This window comes from Ictidomys tridecemlineatus, chromosome 6, assembly GCF_052094955.1.
Source record: "Ictidomys tridecemlineatus isolate mIctTri1 chromosome 6, mIctTri1.hap1, whole genome shotgun sequence".
NCBI classification, from domain to species: Eukaryota; Metazoa; Chordata; class Mammalia; order Rodentia; family Sciuridae; genus Ictidomys; species Ictidomys tridecemlineatus.
The window spans coordinates 108,866,973-108,889,332 of record NC_135482.1 but is presented as its reverse complement, the minus strand read 5'-3'; the positions used below and the strand labels follow the sequence as shown (position 1 = coordinate 108,889,332).

At 34.0% G+C, this 22,360-nt stretch overlaps 1 protein-coding gene across 23 annotated transcripts in view; it reads left to right on the top strand.

Moving 5' to 3' along the window:
• Erc1 (ELKS/RAB6-interacting/CAST family member 1) overlaps window positions 1-22,360 on the top strand; it is a 502,961-nt gene that overhangs the window by 247,691 nt on the left and 232,910 nt on the right. For 10 of the 23 annotated variants that reach the window (XR_005731973.2, XM_040281166.2, XM_040281167.2 and 7 more), the window contains 2 exons: window positions 6,933-7,064; window positions 9,452-9,505. The exons of 8 other annotated variants lie outside the window; for them this stretch is intronic. Coding sequence is in view for 14 of the 15 variants with exons in the window: in XM_040281166.2 (XP_040137100.2) it covers window positions 6,933-7,064; window positions 9,452-9,505 (186 nt within the window). In the remaining variant the exon portion in view is untranslated. The remainder of the gene's footprint in view (window positions 1-6,932; window positions 7,065-9,451; window positions 9,506-22,360) is intronic. 5 more of the 23 variants (XM_040281169.2, XM_078015477.1, XM_078015476.1 and 2 more) reach the window with 1 other exon arrangement.

Here is a 22,360-nt window from a genome sequence, read left to right as displayed (position 1 = left end):
TGAAATTGAATGTACCTCACTTAGTCTTGTTCCCCTAGACTGCCACTTTAATGCCTTTCTTAATGATGAGATAATTCCTATCTTTGTAGTTTAATTTTAGTCATCAAATAATTGTATGTATTTATATTGTACGGTGTGATGTTTAAAATGTGTATACTTGTAAAATGATGAGATCAGGCTGAGTAGCACATTCATCACTTCACATCCTTATTTTTGAGGAGTAAGAACATTTAAAATCTACTCTTTTAGCAATTTTGGAAATAAGTAGTATGCAATTTTGAATTATTATTTTCAGTTAAATGTTTTTGACTTTTCTTTCTACGATAAGAGTAGAAACACTTACAATGAAGGTAGAATGATTTCAAGAAAAATGGATTGATTTCCTAAACAATCAGATATAAGAACTCATTCAGAAGTCCAACTAAACTTTTTAATAAATCTCCATTGTATATGTCTTTTGAGGAACTTTCATAATTGGCCTATCTTTGTGTATTTTTTTTTAGTACTGAATTATTAAAGAATGGAGTTGAACACAACTGTGTAGCAAAGGTATTTTTTCTCTTATGAGAAATTTTGGCTTCATTAATGATTCAGTTTTTATTATATTGGAGCTATGTGTTCAAATACTATGATGATGCTCCTACAGTAGTGACTCCAAACCATCTTTACCTGCTGGAACTCCTGCCCTTATATAGTGCTCTTCCACACTGTGACAAGGTTGGACTGTGAACAATAGAGGAAGACAGAAGTGACAATATATGACTTCTGAAGCTAGGTCATAGAAGATGTTGGTGCTCCTACCTTCCTTTCTGAGAATATTTGTTCTGTTAGAAGCCAGCCTCCATATTGTATGAAACTCACATAGCTCCTTGGAGAGGAAAGAGGCCTCTTGTCAATAGCTAGTCCTTCTTGTCAACCACGTAGGTGGAAGCATGGGACTAAGTCTGGTTAACATCTTGACTACAATCCCACTAGAGACCCCAGAACCAGAAATATTCAGTTAAGCTACTTTTGAGTTCCTGTCAAATAGAAACTGTGTGAGATAATATGAGTGTACTGTTGTCTTAAACTGCTAAGTTTTGAGGTAACTTGTTAAATAACAACAAATAACTAACAAAGATATGTTACAGCCTCATATTGAAATGATCTGCCATAGCCTGAATATTTTCTTCTAATTCCATAGTTTGATTTTCTCTACTGGAAGATGAGTAAATATTATTTGAAATTGTTTTATTAATGTTACCACAATGGTAATTATTAGGGCCAAGTATTGTTGGAGCTTTTGGCAGTGTTTGTCATAAGGACTATCACCTTTGTAACACATTTGTCTGCTAATAGTTGTCAATTAGGAAAAGAGTCACAAACTTAAGTAATATATGAGAGTTTTTAGTGTATATGTATATATTCTTTTATAGAAAATTACATATGTAAAATTCTGTAGTTAACACAGTCTTTTCTAGTGAAAATATAATGTGAGCTACCTGTATAATTTCATATTTTTAAATGCCTTATTAAAAGAAATTAAAAGAAAAAGATACCAATTATAATAATGTTTTATTTAATCAGATATATCTAAAATATCACTTTGGCATATCGATATGAAAATTATCAATTAAGTATTTTCCTTTTTCTGAAACTCTTTGAAATTTAGTGCATATTTATTATGCGTATTAGTTTGGACTAGCCACATTTTAAGTGCTCAGTAGCCCTTGGTTTGTAGTGACTACAGCATTAGACAATGCAAATACAGATTGAACATCCCTAATCTGAAATACTCCAAAATCTGAAGCTTTTTTAGAACAGATGTGACACAAGTGGAAAATTTCACACCTACATTCATGTGACAGGTCACAATCAAAGATAGACACACTAAAAATATCGTACAAAGTTGCCTTCAGGCTGTGTCTTTAAGGTATATGTGAAGTATAAATGAATTTCACATTTAGATTGGTCCCATCGCCAGGATATCTAATTTATGTGTATTCAGATATTCCAAAATCTAAAAAAAAAAAAAAAAAAAAAATCCCAAATCAAAACACTTGTGGTACCAAGCATTTAAGATAAGGGATAGTCAGCCCATAGTATATAAAGCTGAAGAGGTTAAGAAGATTTTATTGTAAACTGTAACATTAAGAATACATAAAGGCATGGGGTTGTGGCTCAGTGGCAGGGCACTTGCCTTACAAGTATGAGGAAAATAAATAAATAAAATAAAGGTGCTGTGACAATCAAAACTAAAAAAATGTTTTTTAAAAAAGTATACATAGAAAAACAACAGAAATGGTTTTGCCAAACTTAAATGTGGCGTGTTCTACTTTAACTTCATTTTTTTTTTAACTTTCATTTGTATCTGTATTTAGTTTCAGTGGGTCAACTGCCTAATTTCCAGATCCTTCAAAACCTGAGAAATCTTTTAGGGATGGAAGGGAAGTAGTGCTGTCAAAGTTAGATTTCTCTGGCTTTTTATACTCAAAATGGCATGACTACCTCATGGTTTATCCTAAAGATAGTGATGTGGACTCTTTGAAAGAGAAAATAAAGTTGTGATTATAAAGCACATATTCAGGGCATTAGGTTGTACTTGATACAGTCACTCTATTTAAGCTACCAAGGAGCACTTCCCAGGGGTTCAGCATGTTATTTTTACTTCCTTCAGTGTGAATTTGAGAGCAGAAGTTTGTGGTGTTTGACATGTTCTAAAGTGAAAGATTTTACTAGTCAACATCTTGAAGGCTCCCACATTCAAGCAAGTAGGTAAGAATTATCAAAGTTTAGGTAATGGACAGATTAGAGGTTTTCCTTTTCCTTGAAACCAGAATACACCATCAAGTTTAATATAGACAAGTAATTTTGTCACTAGAGTTTTATGTCATTTTGATGATAGGAACCAAAATCTACTCACTGATGTTTTTGTAAATATGAAAGAAAAACAGAAACTATTTCCACAGGAAAAAAGAGGATGGTAAAAAAAAACTTTAAAACCTGTTGGTTTTGTGCTGTGCCTTAGACATCTGCTATTGGGATATTTTAAGTTTTAAATATCTTTAGAATCTTCAAAATGATAATGGAGCTTATTGCACTATATTGTCCCCTTTAAAAAAAATCTTCAATTTGGAGTGTCTGTGTTTACTAAAAGACATGGAAGGAGTTTCTTATAATCTTATCCCACTTGTGCAAATTATTGCTATGAAGAAACACATAGGACTTTTGAATAAGAAGCATAAAAGCTCAAAAACTCACAAATTTATACATGTTTTGTCTCTTCAACTTTCTTTTCCCATTAGCACTGTTTGGGGATGTATTTACACAGGCACTTTTCTCTTTCACAGTAAATAACCCACATGTTTAGAGTTATAGGTACCTTAAATATAATTACATTTATAACTATTTCCAGAACTTCTTTCCGTCCTTATTAATTTACTTGCACTGCATGTTATTCTTCTAATATATTCTTCAATTTGCTTCTGATTTTTAAAAATCATAATTGTATGTATTTCTGTTTTACAAAGTAAAAATAATATTTTGTTGCTTATAATAATATCTCCCTCATTTTTGTCTAACTCTGATTTCTATTTCTCTAAGACAAGCCCTTTCACCACTTTTGTTGTTTCTTCTTTTTATTTCTACCTTTCCAGATTACATTCTTAAATTGTTGATTATTACTGTTCTTTTGGTATGTCTGCTGACTTCTTATCATTGATGATGTTGAATTAGCATATAAACTACTACACATATCCGACCTCTTTGCATCCTTCCAATGTACTTATCTCCAAGTTTACACTATTGTGCCTGAGGCACATAGTATATTATGACTTGTATTTTAATTTTTCATGACATGCTTTAGTTTTGAGCTTCACTTTTTCCTGTCCTGGGTGTTTTGTTTGATTATTTGTTTGTACACACATCACCAGTTCATTCCCATTTTTCTTGCTAAATCTATAAAATTCCTCCCAGTGCTATTATAAAATACATCATCACTTATTAATTATCTTCAGGTAATCTATACATCCATTTTTGAGTTTCCATCCATTGTTCCAGTCTGTACTTTATTCTCTAGGTGTTTATCATCCTCAAGGTTCTCTCCACTGTACATCTATGGTAGATGCCCTTTTTTTCCTGGACTTCTATGTGTTCCTTTTTCTAGGTTTATTCCTTTAAATTGGTAGAGCACACACTCTGGTATCTTCCTGAAAGAGCTTCTGATTGAGGTACATTTTATTTAGAGTTTGCATTTTACCATTGTATTTAATCAACACTCTGGAAACATAATTCTAAGTTGAAAATTTTAATTTCTTTACCTCAGAGTTTTGAAAACATTACCCAGTTGTCTTCTAAATTTCTTTGTTGCCACTGAAAACTCAGTGTTTTCTGATTTTTTAATCATTTGAAGATAATTATTTGGACTTTTCAAAATTTATGATCTTTTCTCTAGTATTTTAAATTTTAAAGAGAGAAGGGAGCACATATATTATAATTTAAGTACAGAAAAATGTATTTAATCTTCTAGAATGAGGACATGAAAGAATGATTATAAATTTGACCTAGCAGTGTGCTTTATACTGCAGTATTTGTGGAACTGAAAGGTTTTTCCAATTAATTTTTGGCATGAACTCAATTTTTTATTAAGTTAAATAGGAGAATCAAGATGTAGTTAGAAACTTTCTGGGTTTACCTTACCAGATTTGTAGTCAAATTTTACTCACTGGATAAGTAGCTGTGGACTTTGTCAATGAAGGTAAAAGGGTATTTGCTATCTTTGTTCTCTTATTATTACCTGTACACAGTGTGTAATGGTCAGATCAGGGAAAATAGTATATCCATGACTTTAAACTTATCATTTCTTTGTGTTGTGCATGTTCAAAATACTCTTTACTAGCTGTTTTGACATACATCTTTGTTAACCATAGTTACCCTACAATGCTATAGAACACTAATTATTTCTCCTGTCCAGTTGCACCCAAGTACCTATTAAATGTCCTCATTCCATCTCCCTTCCCCAAGTTCTCCCCAGCCTCTGCTAATCACCATCCTACTCTGTACTCCTATGAATTTGACTTTCTGAATTCTACATGTTGTTACAAATGACAGGGTTTGTCATTTTCCTTCTTTTTATGACTCAATAGTGTTCCTATATGACTACATAGCACATTTTTTTTATCTCATCCTCTATTGACATACTCTTAGGTTGATTCAATATTTTGGCTATTGCAAATAATGTAACGATAAAGGTGGCAGTGCAGATGTCTCTTCAAAACACTGATTTCCTTTCCTTTAGATACATACACAGTGGTAGAATTGCTAAATCATAGGATAGTTCTATTTTTAATTTTTTGACAAACCTCAATACTGCTTTCCATAATGACTAAATAATTTACAACTTTACCAACAGTATTTGAGAGAAACTTTTTTGCTACATCTTTGTGAACGTTTGTTATTCTTTTGTCTTTTTTTATAGTACTCAGGCTAACTGAGGTGAGATGGTACCTTATTTTGATTTTGATTTGCATTTCCCTAATGATTGGTGATGTTGAACAGTTCCCCCCACCGCCATATACTTGTTGACTATTTGTTTTAAGAAATGTCTATGCAGGTCTTTTTCCCCATTTTTTAATTGGCTCATTTGTGTTCTTGCTGTGAAGTAGAGTTCCTTATGTATTTTTAGATATTAACCTTTTGTCATACGTGTAGTTTGCAAATGTTTCCTCACATTCTGTAAGTTGTTTCATCACTGTTTTGGTTGTTTGCTCTTCTGTGTAGAAGCTTTTCAGTTTGATGTAATCCTATTTGTCTGTTTTTGCCTTTGTTGTCTGTACTTTTAAGATTTGTTAAACAAGCAAACATACAAAAAACCAAACTATTTGCCCAGCCCAATGTCATGAAGGTTTCCTGTTTTTGTCTAGTAGTTTGAAAGGTTTGAATCTTAAATTTAAGTCTTTAAATCCATTTTGAATTGATTGTTGTGTATGGTGAGAGATAGGGGCCTAATTTTATTCTTTTTTTCTGTGAATATTTAGTCAATTCTTGTTCTTTTGCATCATTTTTATGAAAGTCAACACTTTATTATTATCTGGTTTTATAAGAGTTTAACAAGGATGAGCTTATAATAAACCGATAAATCCAGTTCTTCATTCTACTTGAACTTTTTCATTTTTCCTTCTTATTTTAAGATTTTTACTATCTTATAGGTTCTTAAAATCCTGTAGGATTTTGTGTGTCCTTTATATAGATATATTCTCTCTTTTGCAGAAGTTATACTTTAAGCAACTTGCATAGCGAATTAGGGCTACTGAGAATTCCTTGGCTAAATAAATTGCTCATTCTTAGCCAGATTAGTCACTTATATCTAGTTACTTTCAGTTTTCTCAGATGAGATGAATAGAAAACTTTCCTTTTTTGAAGGAAAGTTAGAAGACTCATTTTCTTTTCAGTTTTTAAAAATTAGTTTGCCAACAACTGTCTGTATGAAGAATATAGTAGGAAAGATCTTGCCATTTACATCACTTTTTTCATCTGGCCCAACTTTCCAGGGAAAGAAAATATTTTGGTATTCAATCTAAGTAGATATTTCATCAAAGCTGACTTTCAGCTAAATTTAAAGAGTAGATCCAAAACAGCTTCGTGTTTTTAAATAATCAAACTCTTAATGCCTATGCTGTCTAACACAAATAATTTTATCTCTGTGTTGCAGAGAGCAAGTCTATCCTGTCTTACTTAACTCACTTGAACCTTTGCTCTTAATATTAAATTTCTTCAACCTCCTTTGCTTCTTTTCTTCCCTCTTTAAATTCTTTGCTCTGTGAAAATATCTTTCTGGCCTGGATTTAATTCCAAAGGGAAGAACATTTAAAGAACAAATAGCCCTTCCTTGACAAATGGGCTCTCCTTAGGTTAACTGATTAATTTACTTCACCTAGTCTTCCATCATTTTCCAGGACAGTCTCCGTAAGAAGGATGACAGGATTGAAGAGCTGGAAGAAGCACTGAGAGAAAGTGTACAGATAACTGCAGAGCGGGAAATGGTGCTGGCACAAGAGGAATCAGCCAGGACCAATGCTGAGAAACAGGTCTGCAATTTTATACAGTTACTAGCAATGCTGCTGGTTAAACACAAGGTAAAACCCAATCAGTGTAGTTTAGATAAACCTAAATATTATATCTTCAAAAACTCTTCATCAAGTGTAAGTAGTTAGACAAAAATAATAAATGAAATATGGCTATGCATATTAATTCTTTAACTCATGTTAATGCAGAGATATCTGCTCCAATAATTTTAGGATTCATTAACATAATATAATCAGATGTATCTGGTGAGATGAAATGGAACTTGTCTCTGCTATGAGACTAGACACAACCTGGCTTTTAAATGGAATGAGAAAAAAGTGTTTCTGACTCAAAGATGTTAATAGCAAATAGTTTATTTTAAACCTTGATGTGTTCAAAAGAGGAAGTAAGACATAACAAGGGCTGTGGTTGTGGCTCAATGGTAAAGCACTTGCTTAGTGCTTATGAGGCACTGGGTTTGATCCTCAGTACCACATAAAAATAAACAAATAAAGGTATTGTGTCCATTTACAACTAAAAATATATTTTAAAAAAATATTATAACAAATTAATGTTGGTAGAAAATATGCAAGACTTAGATATTGTGGTCCTCAAGTCCCATATCAGCAAGCATGTCTAAACCTTGAGAGGACTTGAGGAATTCTTCTGTTGCTGTTTGTGGCATTTGTTTTGTATATTTTCTACTTTTTTCTTTTAGACCCCTGAACCTTTGCTTTTGACCTTTTATTGGAAACAATAACTAATGATTGGAGTCATGAGTGAAAGAAAAGAGTTTTAACAATTAAGATTGTAATCTCAGTTTCCATTCTGAGACTATGATTTGTGGTCTTGAATCTTTTTTGAATCTACCTCACATAGAGATTGATGACATTTCGTTTTTGTACTAATTATTTTCTATTTCCTTGTGAAAGAACAAATGTCATTCAGTTAAAAAGAGTTGAACTAGAGGATGACAGGATCTGTTGGGAAACCCCTTCCATCAGACCAGTGCTGTTATGGAGTTAAGGTAGTTGGGTAGAAAAGAAGGGTTTGTTGCAAGGCAGACATAGTGTAGTGTGTATCCCATAGGGTCCTTTCATAGCCATGTCAGCTGCAAGGATGTGGCTTCTTCAGTTCCAAATGTAAAACAAAAGACCAACTGATATTTCTTAACAAAGATGAGGGAAAATGGATCTTTTTGCAGAATGAGTATCTTTTGGTGCTCTTTCCTAGATAAATATCTTGGAACACTTTCATAATGCACAAGTAAATCTTGAGTAGTGGAAGGCTTCAGAGAAAGGATAACCACAGCCATTATCCATTGTCCAGGGTGTTAGGGATTTTGATTTTACTCTTTTTGTATTTTCTTCTTTATTTTTAACTCCTGTCCTGCAACAAACACATGTTTTCTATAAAGATTTCCTTCTGTTCTGGTCTTGGGTGTTTAGTGACAAGTCATAAACATCAGAGATTCTGTGGAAGTTTTGGCAACTGACAATAGATTTTCTCATTATTATACATCAACTTTTGTGTTTTTCTTTTTAAAATATTATGTGAGCTGATTATAATGTGCTTTCTTGAAGTATGTTTTATTAACTTGTTTAAATTTAGACTTTATCCTTAAAGCAGTTTTTAAATCTACAGAAAAATTGCACAGGAAATAGTTTTCACTTAATTTTTTCTCCATCTGTTATTAATGTCTTGCCTTAGTGTGATACTTGTGGTAAAATCAATGAACTAGTATTGATACAGTATTATTAATGAGTTCACAGTCTACATTGATTCACCCTTTATGATATACAGTTCCATGGATTTTTCCAAATGTGTAAGGCCATGTATCTTTTATTATAGTATTGCACAGTGTCTTCACTGCCCTAAAAATCTCCTGTGCTGTACTTTTTCATTCTTCTGCTATCTTTTTACTCTCTCAACATTTTTGCCATTTTCTTTACTGGAAATTGGAACCATATAGCATACTGCCTCTTCACATTAGCTTCTTTCACTTAGCCTTTGCGTTTAAGGTTCCTCCCCATCTTTTCATGACTTAATAACTCCTTTCATCTTTGAATTATAGTCTATTGTATTGGGTTTTCCAGTTTGTTACCCCTTCACCTATTGAAGAATATCTCGTTTGTTCCAACTTTTCACAATTATGGATAAACCTACTGCAAACTTCATGTGCAGGTGTTTGTGAGAACATGAACTTTCAGCTTATCTGGGTAAATATCTAAGAGTATGGTTTCTGCATTGCACGGTAAAATCATAGGGTAAGATAGTTAGCTTTGTAAGAAACTGCCATACTATCTTCCAAAGTGGCTATATAAAATTTGCCTTTAATTGCATGCTTTTTTCCTTCTCTTTCCTGTTCATCTTGTTTTCCACCATTCTGCTACATACTGCCTTTCTGAAGCTGTTGAGTGAAATATTGCATGAGACCAGTCATTTGGGCTTTAAGTGGTTCAAGGTATGAAGAAAATGCTTGTATGTTTGTTCTAATGAAGCCTTAAAACCTTCACCCACTGTTCCCTCCTCCCTCTCTTCTGTTCTTATTCTTATCCTTTTCTGTCTTCTAACTGCACTGTTAATTTTACTTACCTGTGTTAATTGTGTGCACTATCACCTATAGATAATTTTTTTAAATGCTTTAAATGGATGAAGTTTTTTGGCTAAAGACATTTTTCTGATTATCTTTCTTAGGTTATAAAATTATTTCTTAAATTTAGCCTCCTGAGGTGAAATGAATCCCACTAATAGAAACAGGATATCTTCATCTCTTGATTCCTAAAAGTAAAATTTAATGGGAACCATGGCTCATGTTAAAAAAGACATAGAGCTGGCCTATTACCACACACCTTTAATCTCAGTTACTCAAGTAGGCCGAGGCAGGAGGATTGCAAGCTTGAGGCCAGCCAGATCCTCTCTCTAAATAAAATAAAAAATGGGGTGGAGCTTGTGTTCAGTGCCAGAGTTCTTATCTAGCACCTGCGAGTCCCTGGGTTCAATCTCTAGTACCTCAAAATAATATAATAAAAAAGAGAACTGTCTCAAGTTTGAAGAGGGAAAAAAATCCCAAAGAGAAGCTTTTTTTAAAAAAAGATTTTCCTATATTCTTACAGAATCTCCATGCATTTTTTGTTATTATTCATAATACACTTATACATTGCTTAACCTAGGGGATGTGTTCTGCGTTCTGAGAAATGTATCATTAGGCAATTTCATCATTGTGTCTACATCATAAATTGTACTTACACAGACGTAAATGGTGTAGGTCAGTCACTTTGCAGTGCTCTCTTGATATATTCAAGAGATGGGTTAAGCATGGGCTGTGTGAGTCTGCTGCCCACATAACATGGCATAATGCTTTTCAGCAAACTTTCTTTAATTAGTAGAAGTAAACTTTAAAAACAACAACAAAAAGTACACTATAGCAAAAAAAACAGTAATATGATCCTTTATTATCATATCAGATATCACATACTGTACATAATTGTGTTGCTATGCTTTTATATGACAGAAATACAGTAGGTTTATACCAGCATTATCACAAACATGGAAGTATGCCTCCCAGTGTTTTTCAGCTTATTGTAATCATAGTTTATAAGTGGTTTGTTCTTGAATGAGGCACCATTATGCCAAAATTTAAAATTCCAAATGCCAGAAATTCAAAGACATTGTGTAGTCAAAGTAGATGCCCACCTACCAGTGGTGGCAAATTGAAAGATTTAAATAAAAAAAAACCCAGGGGAAAACCTAAGGACTCTTTTCTTTTGTTTTATCCTTTTCCACATCTGATGAGTTTTGTGTTTTGTTGAATGTGAGAGTCTGTTTACTTAAAATTTGGACAAACAGGTAAAGAAGTCTCAGAATGGCCAGGAATGAATATCCTGTAATATCCTTAGTTCAGCCATGCTTGTGTGAACTTAAAAAAATTTTAAGTATTTTCAGTGATATTCTTTGTGGTTAAATTTATTTTTTTTGTTATCTAAGAGTTTTTAAAAATGCCAGTAAAGTAAGAAGACCTTTTTTTTATAGTTCATTAAACTGATTTTATGAACTATTTTACTTTTATCCAGTAACCTAAAGGTATATTCTATCAAAATAACTGACATTTATACATAAGTTCTGATTTTTGTTTTAAAACTCAATTTTTAATAGTGATACTCATTTTTTCAAGTGGTCTTTTGGAAGAAGGAGGCCTGGGTATTAAACCTGGGACCTCATACATGCTAGGCAAGAACTCTTATTTCTGAGTTACATCTGCCCCAGCCCTTTGTATTTAATTTAAAAAAAAAATTTTTTTTTTAGTTGTTGATAGACCTTTATTTTATTTATTTGTATAGGGTGCTGAGAATCAAACCCAGTACCTCACACATGCCAGGCTTGTGCACTACCACTGAGCCCCAGCCCCTACATTTAATTTTGAAACAATCTCTCACTAAACTACTCAGACTGACCTCAGATCTGCTATTCTCCTGCCGTAGCTTCCCAGGCAGTTGGGATTACAGGTGGGCACCACCACCCAGCTTCGAATGGACATTTTGACATTATTTGTAATTTTAAGATTAGTATAAATTCTTCACTTTCAAAATCATAAGATATTATCTGTTAAGTATAAATTTTTGACCTTCAAGAACTTACAATTTTCTCTATGGTTTACTAGATAATTACAGTCTGCCCTCTATCTCTGTGAGCTTCACATCTGCAGCTACAACAAACTGTGATTTGAAAATACTTTTTTTAAAAATGTGACAGTATCGAACATGTATACTCTTCTCAGTTTTCCCAAAACAACACAGTATAACAATTGTTTATATGGCAGGTGTGACTTGGATATTGTAATTAATGTAGAGAAGATTTAAAGTACACAGGGGGATATGAGTAAGTCATGTGCAGATACCCATGTTATAGAAGGGACTTGAACAGCCACAGATTTTGGTGTTCACAGGGATCCCGAAACCACTCCCTTATGGATAGTTTTCTATTTGGTATAAATTGACTGGATTAGAACCTGCTTTAGATTGAGTACTCAGAAAGATCCCCTGAGAATGGGACATTTAACAAGAGCCCTGAAAACTGAGAAGTTTGCCTTGTGATGAGTAGGAGAGGAATCAGCAATTATGATGGTAATAAGAACTGGACATTTCTGAGTAAGACTTCTATTACTTTGGGAGCTATGTATGGTATTCAGTACCTATGGAAGCCTTGGCAAGAAGTTTTGTGTTTTTTAAGAGTGGTGGAAGCCATTGAAGAGTTTTAATAGGACATCATTTGATTTGTGTTTTTAAAAGATCATTCCATCTGCTGTGGGAGAATGAATTGGTGGATAAGTGTGAAAGAAAAGTCAGATGAGTTATTAGAGTGTTTAGGCCAGATATCTTCAGACTGAAGTGTCTGTACCTGGAAATGCAGGAATGCTCTCTCAAAGGATTGAAGTTTTTCAGTTTCCAAACATAGCTTTTCCTCAAATTGATCTTCTCTAACAGCACGTACAATGTACGGAATCACCTTTTCTATTTTTCCTTTCATAACTATGCACTTCTCACTTTTCAACTATGCACACCTCTCCTCACTTTCTGACCTGTATTTTCCTTGGGGGAAAAAACTGTGCAATTTAACAAAGAAATAGTTCAAAACATTAGTATCAAGAAAATGAATGATTATGAACTGGTTGTTTCCAGTTCTTTGTTTCCTACAGAATTGACAGAGGACCTAATTAAGTTGCCAACTGATACAATGTTAAAAATAATTGTTTATGATAGGTATGTAAATCTAAAGAATATAGAGTATATAGTATCTATATATCTATATAAAGTATATAGAGTATATAATTTTAAAGAAGTGCAAGGAATTGAGTAACACTGCTCCTCTTTTTTTTTTTTTTATATGAAACAGGTTTCTCAGTGCTCACACTTATAAAAGTGAAACACACCAATAGAATTGATGCTGAACCCTCTATCTTTCTAACAAGTATTATTTATCAAGGGATATCTTTTTTTTTTCTTGTGATGCTAGGGATGAACCCAGAGCCGTGCCCATGCCAGTAAGCAGTCTACCATTGAGCTATACCTCCTATCAAACTAAAAATAACTTATGAGTTTCATTAGTCCCATTCAGATAAATATGTTTAACAAGACATTTTTTAAATATTTATTTTTTTGTGGTAGGTGGACACAATACCTTTATTTTTATGTGGTGCTGAGGATTGAACCCAGTGCCTCACACGTGCTAGGCGAGCACTCTACCACTGAGCCACAATCTCAGCCCTAACAAGACTTTTAATAATGTTTGTATTAAATGTTCATATTGTTTTTATTCTATATTATTAGTAATTATAATTATAAATCAATTCATGATATTTTTTAACAGTTATGACTAGAAGAAATTTTTAAATGATCAGATTTATATTTATACATGTATTTTTGTTAAGAAAAATATGAAGGATGATCCATACAAATAGCCTAATGTAAAATAAACTAAGTTACTATAAAATTCCAGGCATAAGGGAATGGAAACAAAGTCAAGAGAAAAAGGAACATCTAAAGAACAGTTTGACCTCCTACTTTTGAAATGAGTAATGATGGATGTCAATCACTATGGTATTTATATCTCATTAGGTACTTTTTTTTTTTACTTTTGTCATTAGATACTTTATTTCTTAATAAACAATTTTTAAAGAACTCAAGAAATTACATTTTTTTGCTTCTCTTTATGATATAAAATATTTATATATTTGAAAAGTGAGTGACTCACTTGAGACGGAAATTCAACCAAGAGATTTTATTGGGGACTGCCTGAAGGGGAAGAAAAGGAGAGGCAGAGAGCAGCCGAGTGAGCCTGCAAGCTTCAGTTTAAGAAGGGTTGCTTTGGTGACATGTCCGGTGGTGATTGGGAAGGTGACTCAGAAATGAGTGAGCAGACACTGTGTCTCGTGGGGATTGGTTGAGAATACTTTTGACTTTGCCACCCTCCCAGCTTGGCACCCTTCAGAGAGGATGCAGAAGGGTAAGGGATTATGTGATGTTCTTCTTGAGAAATGGAAACTTAACTTCAGCAAGGAGAAACCTGATGGGGGGAAATAAAACCAAAAGGGAAGGTCTCCCACACACCCAACATTCCTCCCTTTTTGTTTTTGTGTTGGAAGCAGGGCGTTGAGATTGTCTGGCTACTTCCTGCTGAAGAGGGACGATGAGTGTGAAGGAAGGGAGGGATGGTCAGGGTGTGGGGACAAGAGAAGCATAGCTGTAAAGGCCAGGGCTTTATGATATAAAATTTCCTTGGGGCTGAAGTTGATGAAAGTTCCTTGAAGCCATAGGTCATGGATAGTCTCGATCCAATCCTTGTCCCTGCAAATGGGGGGAGTCAGCCAGCTATCCTGTTGGAGGGCCTCCACAAACTCCATGAACCAGGTGCGCCACACACGATGAGCCTAAAAACACAAAAGATACCTGAAGGCAAGGAGAAGAAGAGGGAAGAGGAGACACCACATTAGCTTCTGGCCAGAGGTCCAGTGAGAGGGACTGGCTGAGAAAAGACCAGTGGTCAGAAGGAGGCACAGAAAAGCAAATGGGCCTAGAAACCTAGAAACTTAAAACAGGGTCCAGGGGACATCTTGGGTGGTGGGCATTTGGCCGAAAACAAAGAGGTCCGTGGATAAGTCCCCATAGAATCTGTGCCAACATCTGGGTTTTTTGCTTTCTGGCCTTCTCATCCCGGTTATGGTGCACCGTAAAGGCTGTGACCAGGATTTCAGTCTCAGGGGTCAAAGGTCCCCATTCTATTTTTTTAAGTTTTGCCTGAATGTTGGGGTAGCTCTGGGAGAAGAAGTAGGTCATTAGGAGCTGTCTACCATTGGTTTCAGGGTCTAAATTTGTTTCAGGGTCTAAATTAGTATATTGCTGGAAAGCCTTAGTCAGTCTGTCTAGGAAGGTGGAAAGGTTCTCGCTTTTGTCCTGAATGATTTCTTGGAGTTTTTCAAAGTTTACAGCCTTCTGGCAACTAGGCAGGTGGAAAATTTGTCCCTCAGGGCTAATCCTGCAATGATATTATTGTCCCAATTAGAGTCCTGGTCAGGAACTGCCTGGGCACCTAATGGGTGGGCCAGCAGGGGTTGATGGACCTCATTAGCATAATTTATGGGCTTGTTCCCAGATCTGCCTGCTTTCTTCTGGGAGAAAGGACCATGTAAATGTCTTGAAAAGTAAAGCTATAGGCTTGGAAACTCCTTTATGTATGAGGCAGAGTTGATGGTATAGGAACCCAATCGTTTTTCAATCTGTGAAAGGTCTGCTATGGAGAAGGGTATGTGGACCCTAACAATCCCTTCTGCACCAGCAACCTCTTTCAAAAGAGCCATAATTGAAGTAGGGTGTGGCCGCAATAAAAGAGAATAACATCATGGCATTTGCAGGTAAATGGATGGTGTTGAAGAAGATAATGCTAAGTGAAGTTAGCTAATCCCCCCCAAAACAAATGCTGAATATTTTTTCTGATATAAGGAGGCTAATTCATACTGGGGTAGGGAGAGGGAGGAATAGATTAATTCAGATAGGGCAGAGGGGAGGGAAAAGGAGGGGGCAGGGGATTAGCAAGGATGGTGGAATGTGATAGACATCATCATCCAAAGTAAATGTATGAAGACACGAATTGGTATCAACTTTATGTACAACCAGAGATATGAAAAATTGTGCTGTATACATGTAATAAGAATTGTAATTCATTCCGCTGTCATTTATTTTTTTAAAAAATCAATAAAAGAAAAAAGAAAAAAATGAAAACAAAGGCATTATGTACAACTAAAAGAAATAAATATTAAAAAGAGATTATTCTTGATATTATATGAAGAATAGCTAGAATGAAAGAAAAGGTTGCATAATTCAGGGACATGGTAGGGTAATGGCAGTGGAGATGGAGAAGTCCATTTGGAGATAGATTTAATAAGTCTTGCTGATCGATTACATGTGAAGGGAGAGGGATGTGACAAGGAAAATCCTTACATTTTCTAGAATGCAGATCTAAGTGGATAGTGATGGTGTTTATTGAACTGTAGAAAAAACTGGAGGAAGAAGAATTTAAGACAGGAATTCATCTTTGTAGATTTTAAATTTGAGATGTCTATGACCTCTTTCAAGTGAAGATATCCACTACGCAGATAGATATGTGGATTTAAATCAGAAGAATGCTCTGAGCTAAAGTATAAACTCAGAAGATGACATATGGTTGGTTTCTCTTTATCTTTGTGTTAGCTATTTACCACATATAGCTTTCTTGACTTATTTTCAAAATGAGAAAATGCATGCTTACTCCCTCTCTATGTAAGGATTAAATTTTGATGAGTCCTTAACAATACAGTTGTCCTTTTATTAGAAAATGTGACGCAGGAAGTAAGTACATCTTTTGATAATAAACTCCCAGACTTGAGAAATTGACATTATTTACTGTCTACCAGTACTGTGATAAATATTTTTAGTAGTATTATTTACTCATTTAAACAACAAATTATTAAATATCTTTAATGTTTCTAAAAAGAAAATTAGCATTAGTGCTCATTGGGTCCTTTTTTAAAAGATAAAGAATGGCTTTAGAGTTGTTTTTTTTTTTTTAAGTTTATTTAAAAATTTTTTTTTTGGTACTGGGGTTGTGGCTTAATTGGTAGAGTACTTGCCTGGCACTTGTGAGGCACTGGGTTTGAGCCTCAGCAGCACATAAAAATAAATAAATAAAATAAAAGTATTATGTTCATCTGCAAGTAAAAAAATGTTTTTAAAAATTTTTCTTGGGGCTAGATATGTGGTTCAAGCGGTAGCACGCTCGCCTGGCATACGCAGGGCGCTGGGTTCGATCCTCAGCACCACATACAAATGAAATGAAGATGTTATGTCCACCGAAAACTAAAAAATAAATATTAAAAAATTCTCTCTCTCTCTCTCTCTCTCTCAAAAAAAAATTTTTTTCCTTGGGTTGAGGTTTTGGCTTAGTTGGTAGAACACTTGCCTGGCATGTGTGAGGCATTGGTTCAATTCTCAGCTATATATATATATATATATATATATATATATATATATATATATCTCCATCCATTTAAAATGTTTTTCTTAATTGGTATTATTAATGTACATAGTTGTGGAATTCATTGTTGGGAATTCGTACAAGTACCATAACTTAATTTGAATGGTCAGTTTCATTTCCCATTTCCTGCACTTTCCCTTCTTTCCTCCCTCCCCCTAGTCTTGCTCTTCTATTATACTGGACTGATAGTCTTTCTACTTTCATCAACCTTGCTCCGCCCATTTTATTCCCTTTTTTCTTTCTAACTTCTACATTTAAGAAAATTAATGTCATCTCCACTGCCATTACCCTACCATGTCCCTGAATTATGCAACCTTTTCTCTCATTCTAGTTATTCTTCATATAATATCCAGAATAATCTTTTTTAATATTTATTTCTTTTAGTTGTATACAATGCCTTTGTTTTTATTTTTTTCATTTTTCTTTTATTGATTTTTTAAAAAATATATGATCCTTGACTTTTTGAGTCTTGCTTATTTCACATAATGCTTTCAAGTTTCATCCATTTTCCAGATGCCACAACTTCATTCTTCTTTATGACTGAATACAATTCCATTGTATGTATATACCATGTTTTCTTTATTCATTCATAAAACATAGGTATGTATATATCACTACAATATGATGACTTTAATTCCTTAGGATAAATACCAAGGAATAGCATACTGAGGTCATAATTGTGGTTCCACTCCTAGCCTTTTGAGGAACCTCCATACTGATTTCCATAGTGATTGTACTAATTCATAATCCCACCATCAGTGTATAAGTTTTCCCTTTTCCTCATATCCTTGCCAGCATTTATTATTATTTGTATTCTTAATGACTGCCAAGAAATAGTTTTACTGTGTTGAATTACAGTGTTCCCTCTGCATGAATCACTCATCTTCCTTTCTTTATTTCCTCATCTGGATAAATCCCACTTCTCCTTCCATTAAAAACCATCTGTGACCTTTTAAGTCTAACTTATGTGTCTGTCTTATGTTTCTAAACAATGCCCTGTACATATCCCTAATTTTTTTTTTTAAGAGAGAGAGAGAGAATTTTTTAAATAGTTTTCGGTGGACACAACATCTTTGTTTGTATGTGGTGCTGAGGATCGAACCTGGCTGCATGCATGCCAAGCGAGCTCGCTACCGCTTGAGCCACATCCCCAGCCCCCTAATTGTTTTATAACACTATGTTATTGTTATGTATTTATTACCTATTCCTTTGAGACCATCATTTATTTTCTATAATAGAACACAAGTTCCTTGAGGGCAGGAGCTATTTCCTGTTGTTTTCTTAATAGCTACCATCATGCCTGGCACATGCAACATTCAAGAAGTATTTATTGAGTGAATGTATAAGATTTTATTTTGACCTCCTGAATGTTTGTACATATTCTGACATTAATGTCACTTAACTAACAGCTTAGAGTTTAATGATAATATTTTAAAATGTTTTTATTTTCTATTGCAACTTCTTTTCCCCTGGATTCAATAAAGCATCTTGTCATCTGAACTAAAACCCTCAAAGATTTCAGAATTGTACATTTAAGGACTTAGAGTACATATAATTTATTTAAAAGTATTTTACATTATTTTAAATTTTAATTCTAGAGGATTATAGTCAGAAGGAAACAATAAAATTTAGAAATCAGTGTTATCCCTGACCTGCCCTTGAGTGGGAAAATACTAGACTTACATGACACAGACAGTGAATGTGCAAATTGTAGCCCACTATTTTTCATCTTTGGGCTAGTGGGAGATAACTGAAAGTCTTATGTAGCAGCTGATCTTCAACTCTGAAGTAGCAGTGAATCATGTTCATAAAAACATAAAAATTCAGAATAGCCTTTAGAGCATATATGAACTGTGATCCAAGTAGTATGAAAATCTTTTGATTCTACTTTATTTTCTTTTACTGGGACTGGTACTTCTGTTATCCATCACTGGTAAACTTGACATTGGGTTTTTCAAGATTTGTCTTATCTTTCCCCACCCTGGAAATAGGTTTATAATATTATTAAAACTGGTTCCTTTATCAAAGTTTCTTCTTAACGTATCTTAAATTATTTTCCTTTGCTTACCCTTATAAAGTCTGAAACTGATTTGTATCTGTAGATATTCTTGAGATGAGTAGCTAAGCAGTCTAAAAGTACTACAAATAAAAACTTTTTCTCAGAACTGTGTAGAATCATTCAGTCATATAAAAAAAAAATCAGTTTAAGTTAACAACATAACCATGCTTGTAAAACAGTTTACTGATTTTTCCAGAAGTTATCATTTTTGATCAATGCACAGATCAAAGATAATGTTGTTCAAAGATACTTCATTTTTAAAAAGTAAGACATGGTTTTGAAATGTCATTGATAAGCATATGGAAAGTACATTTTAAACAGTTCCAGGAATCTGAAGAGATATGACAGTTAAGTTCACAATAATTTTTTTCTTTTTCATTGTGTAATCAGTTCAATATTAAAATGAAGTTCTGTCAAGAGGAGCCTAGTAAGTTTCATTATAGACTCTTACTCTAATGTCAAGGAGTTTGAATCTCTTTTGTTATGGTGACTGGTTATGAAATCAGTCACTTGACAGACCCTGAAGTGAGACTGCTGGAAATACGTCATGTCTGCCTTCATGGTGACAGCTGGCTACAAAACAAACCCCACCAGAGCCATTCTGCAATTGACAAGGGACTTCAAAGGCCAACAGGGCTGCCACTTCAAAGAGAATTCTGCCATCTCTGGCTTGTGGAAAGAAGTTGTTAAATGGCTGTACCCTGCCATAGCAGAAATCTCAGTGTTTAGACTTCTTTTGATCTGAGAAAGATGTATGAAATGGCCTTAAGTTAGAGGAATGATAATAGTCTGTAGTAATGGTAACCAAATATTATCTTCCATTTCAATTCATTTAATAATTGAAATAACCCAAATACTTTCAAATAACAAGTCTGATTATCAGTGTCTTAGAGAATGAATGTTCAAAAGAAGAATTATTGTAGCCACCTTCAAAAATGTAGAATAAGATAGTAAATAAAACAAAACTGTTTTTAAAAAGTCCCTTCTTATTTTTCATTGAAATTTTTAGCCCCTTCAGAATATCATATCTTAAATGTTGATAGTGAGAGTGGTACACAACTCATATCTAGAATTTCAAGACCAGTTTGCATAGTTGAAACAGACATTTCCCGGTGTAAGATCTGTCTTAAAATTTGAAACTATCTCCTACTATATTTGTGGGTTATTTTGTTTAGGGTTCTGGTGATTGAACGAAAGGCCTCACACAAGCTAGGCAAACTTTATACCACTGAGCTACATCCCTAGCCCCTCCTTGTTGAATATTTAAAATCATATTCATTCAGTTATGCTGGAGACAGTTTTTAAGGAATTAGCTTTGTCTTTGTATTAAACAACAAAAGTGATCCCAGAGTTTTAATGCAACTGTTTTTTGTTGTTGTTGTTATTGTTGTTTTAATTTAAGTTGTTGTTTTGGAGGTACTAGGGATTGGACCAGGGCACATTCAAGGCAAGTGTGCTAGTGCTGAGCTACATCCACAGCCTTTTTTTAAAAACTTTATTCTGAGATCAGGTACAGGTGCACTAAGTTGCCCAGGCTAGCCTTGAACTTGAAATTTTTTGCCTTAGTGTTCCTAGTAGGAGGAATACAGGCATGTGCTATAGGGCCCAGTCTAATAAAACTCTTGATAAAAAAAAAAAAAGATTAAAGTAATAACAAGCATCTTGACGATTAATAAGGGAAAAGGCAGCAATTTGAATATTATTTTAACAATGCTGATAGCCCTAAATGATATCTTTGTGATGGAATCATATTTACTAAACTTGCAAAAGAAAACAGAAAAATGTTACAAATAATATGGAAGTAAAAATATGGACATTTAATATGTGATGGGAATTGGAAATATGGATTGATTGGAACCTGAAACCCCTACAAGTCAGTGGCATGACCTTTTCTTAGTTGTGTATATTGTTTTTTCTCTCATCCTGTGTATTGTAGGAGGATAAAGCTTAGAGAATCTTTAGATTCTTTTACCTTGATCTTCTGTTTTCTTATTTCTCTTAAAAATTTTCTTTACATAGAATGTAAAAATTGAATTGTCATTAACTTTAGCTACTGTAACTTCCTCAATAATTTTGCCAGTTGGGGTCAGTAGACAGCTACTAAAGAAACTCCAAGACAGAAATGAAGCCCCCAGGATTTGGAATAATGAAAAAAAATCTCTAGAAACACGAGCAGTTTGTAACAGTTATTCTGAAAATCATGTATTTGTCTTTGTCTTTTTGTTATCATAATTTTTTCCTTTTGAAAAAATGTTTCATGAAGTAATAAATGACTATATTTTCATGAAAATTCAGCGACTGTTTATGCCTCTAGAATTAGGCTTGAGGTTTCATTTTTATTCAACAAAAGAGCCATATCTCTGCTTTCAAATGCTAGGACCAAGTGAAAAAACTGTCTGCAGTGGAAATAACATAAAATGGGTACATTCCAAAATTGAACCTCAGAGATGAGCATGAGGAGACTATTGAACTTGTTTTCTAAATAAATGGGTTTTTAATACTTCCATCTTAACTGTTTGACATCTACTACACAAGGAAGCAAAACTTTTGGAATTTATGTGCAGTTCTGTAACAGATGATTTATACTTTGCTCGTAATGAGTTCTTGGGGTGTTTGGCCCTTGTTCTATTCTCTCCTGCATAGAGGTTTGGTAAACCCAGTTATTGACGATAGAGGCAGTCATCCAAGATACGGCTGGAGGTGAAGCCACAAGAGCCAGATGGCCTCCCACTGCTTTTTATATGCAGTTTATGTTCTCCATGGCTGCATCTTCCTGATGTTTTCAATGAAAGACATTTTCCTAGAGAAATGTGCACAGTAGAGTTTATCCTACTCAACAGATAGTTTTTGTGAGTGACATGTCCTCAGCTCTAGTTTGGCACTCGTTATCTCTTTCTCTTATCTCTCTTCTTTTTAGTAAACAAAAGTGCAGTAAGAGTTAATGTAAAGTGCATGGGATTAGGAGTCAAATGGTATGGATTTCATTTCTTAAGTTTTGTTTATTGGTTGTGTTTTTGGGTAAGTTCTATCCTCTTGACAAGCTTCCATAGCTTAACCTAGATGGAAGAAATTATCACCCCCATGAGCATCCATTCAATACTTCATATTGAGATTAAATTGTAGAAGACTATAAAGAATGCGTACAAATGTTGAGCCTTATTACTATGACCAAAATAATTCTGTGTGTATGTGCAT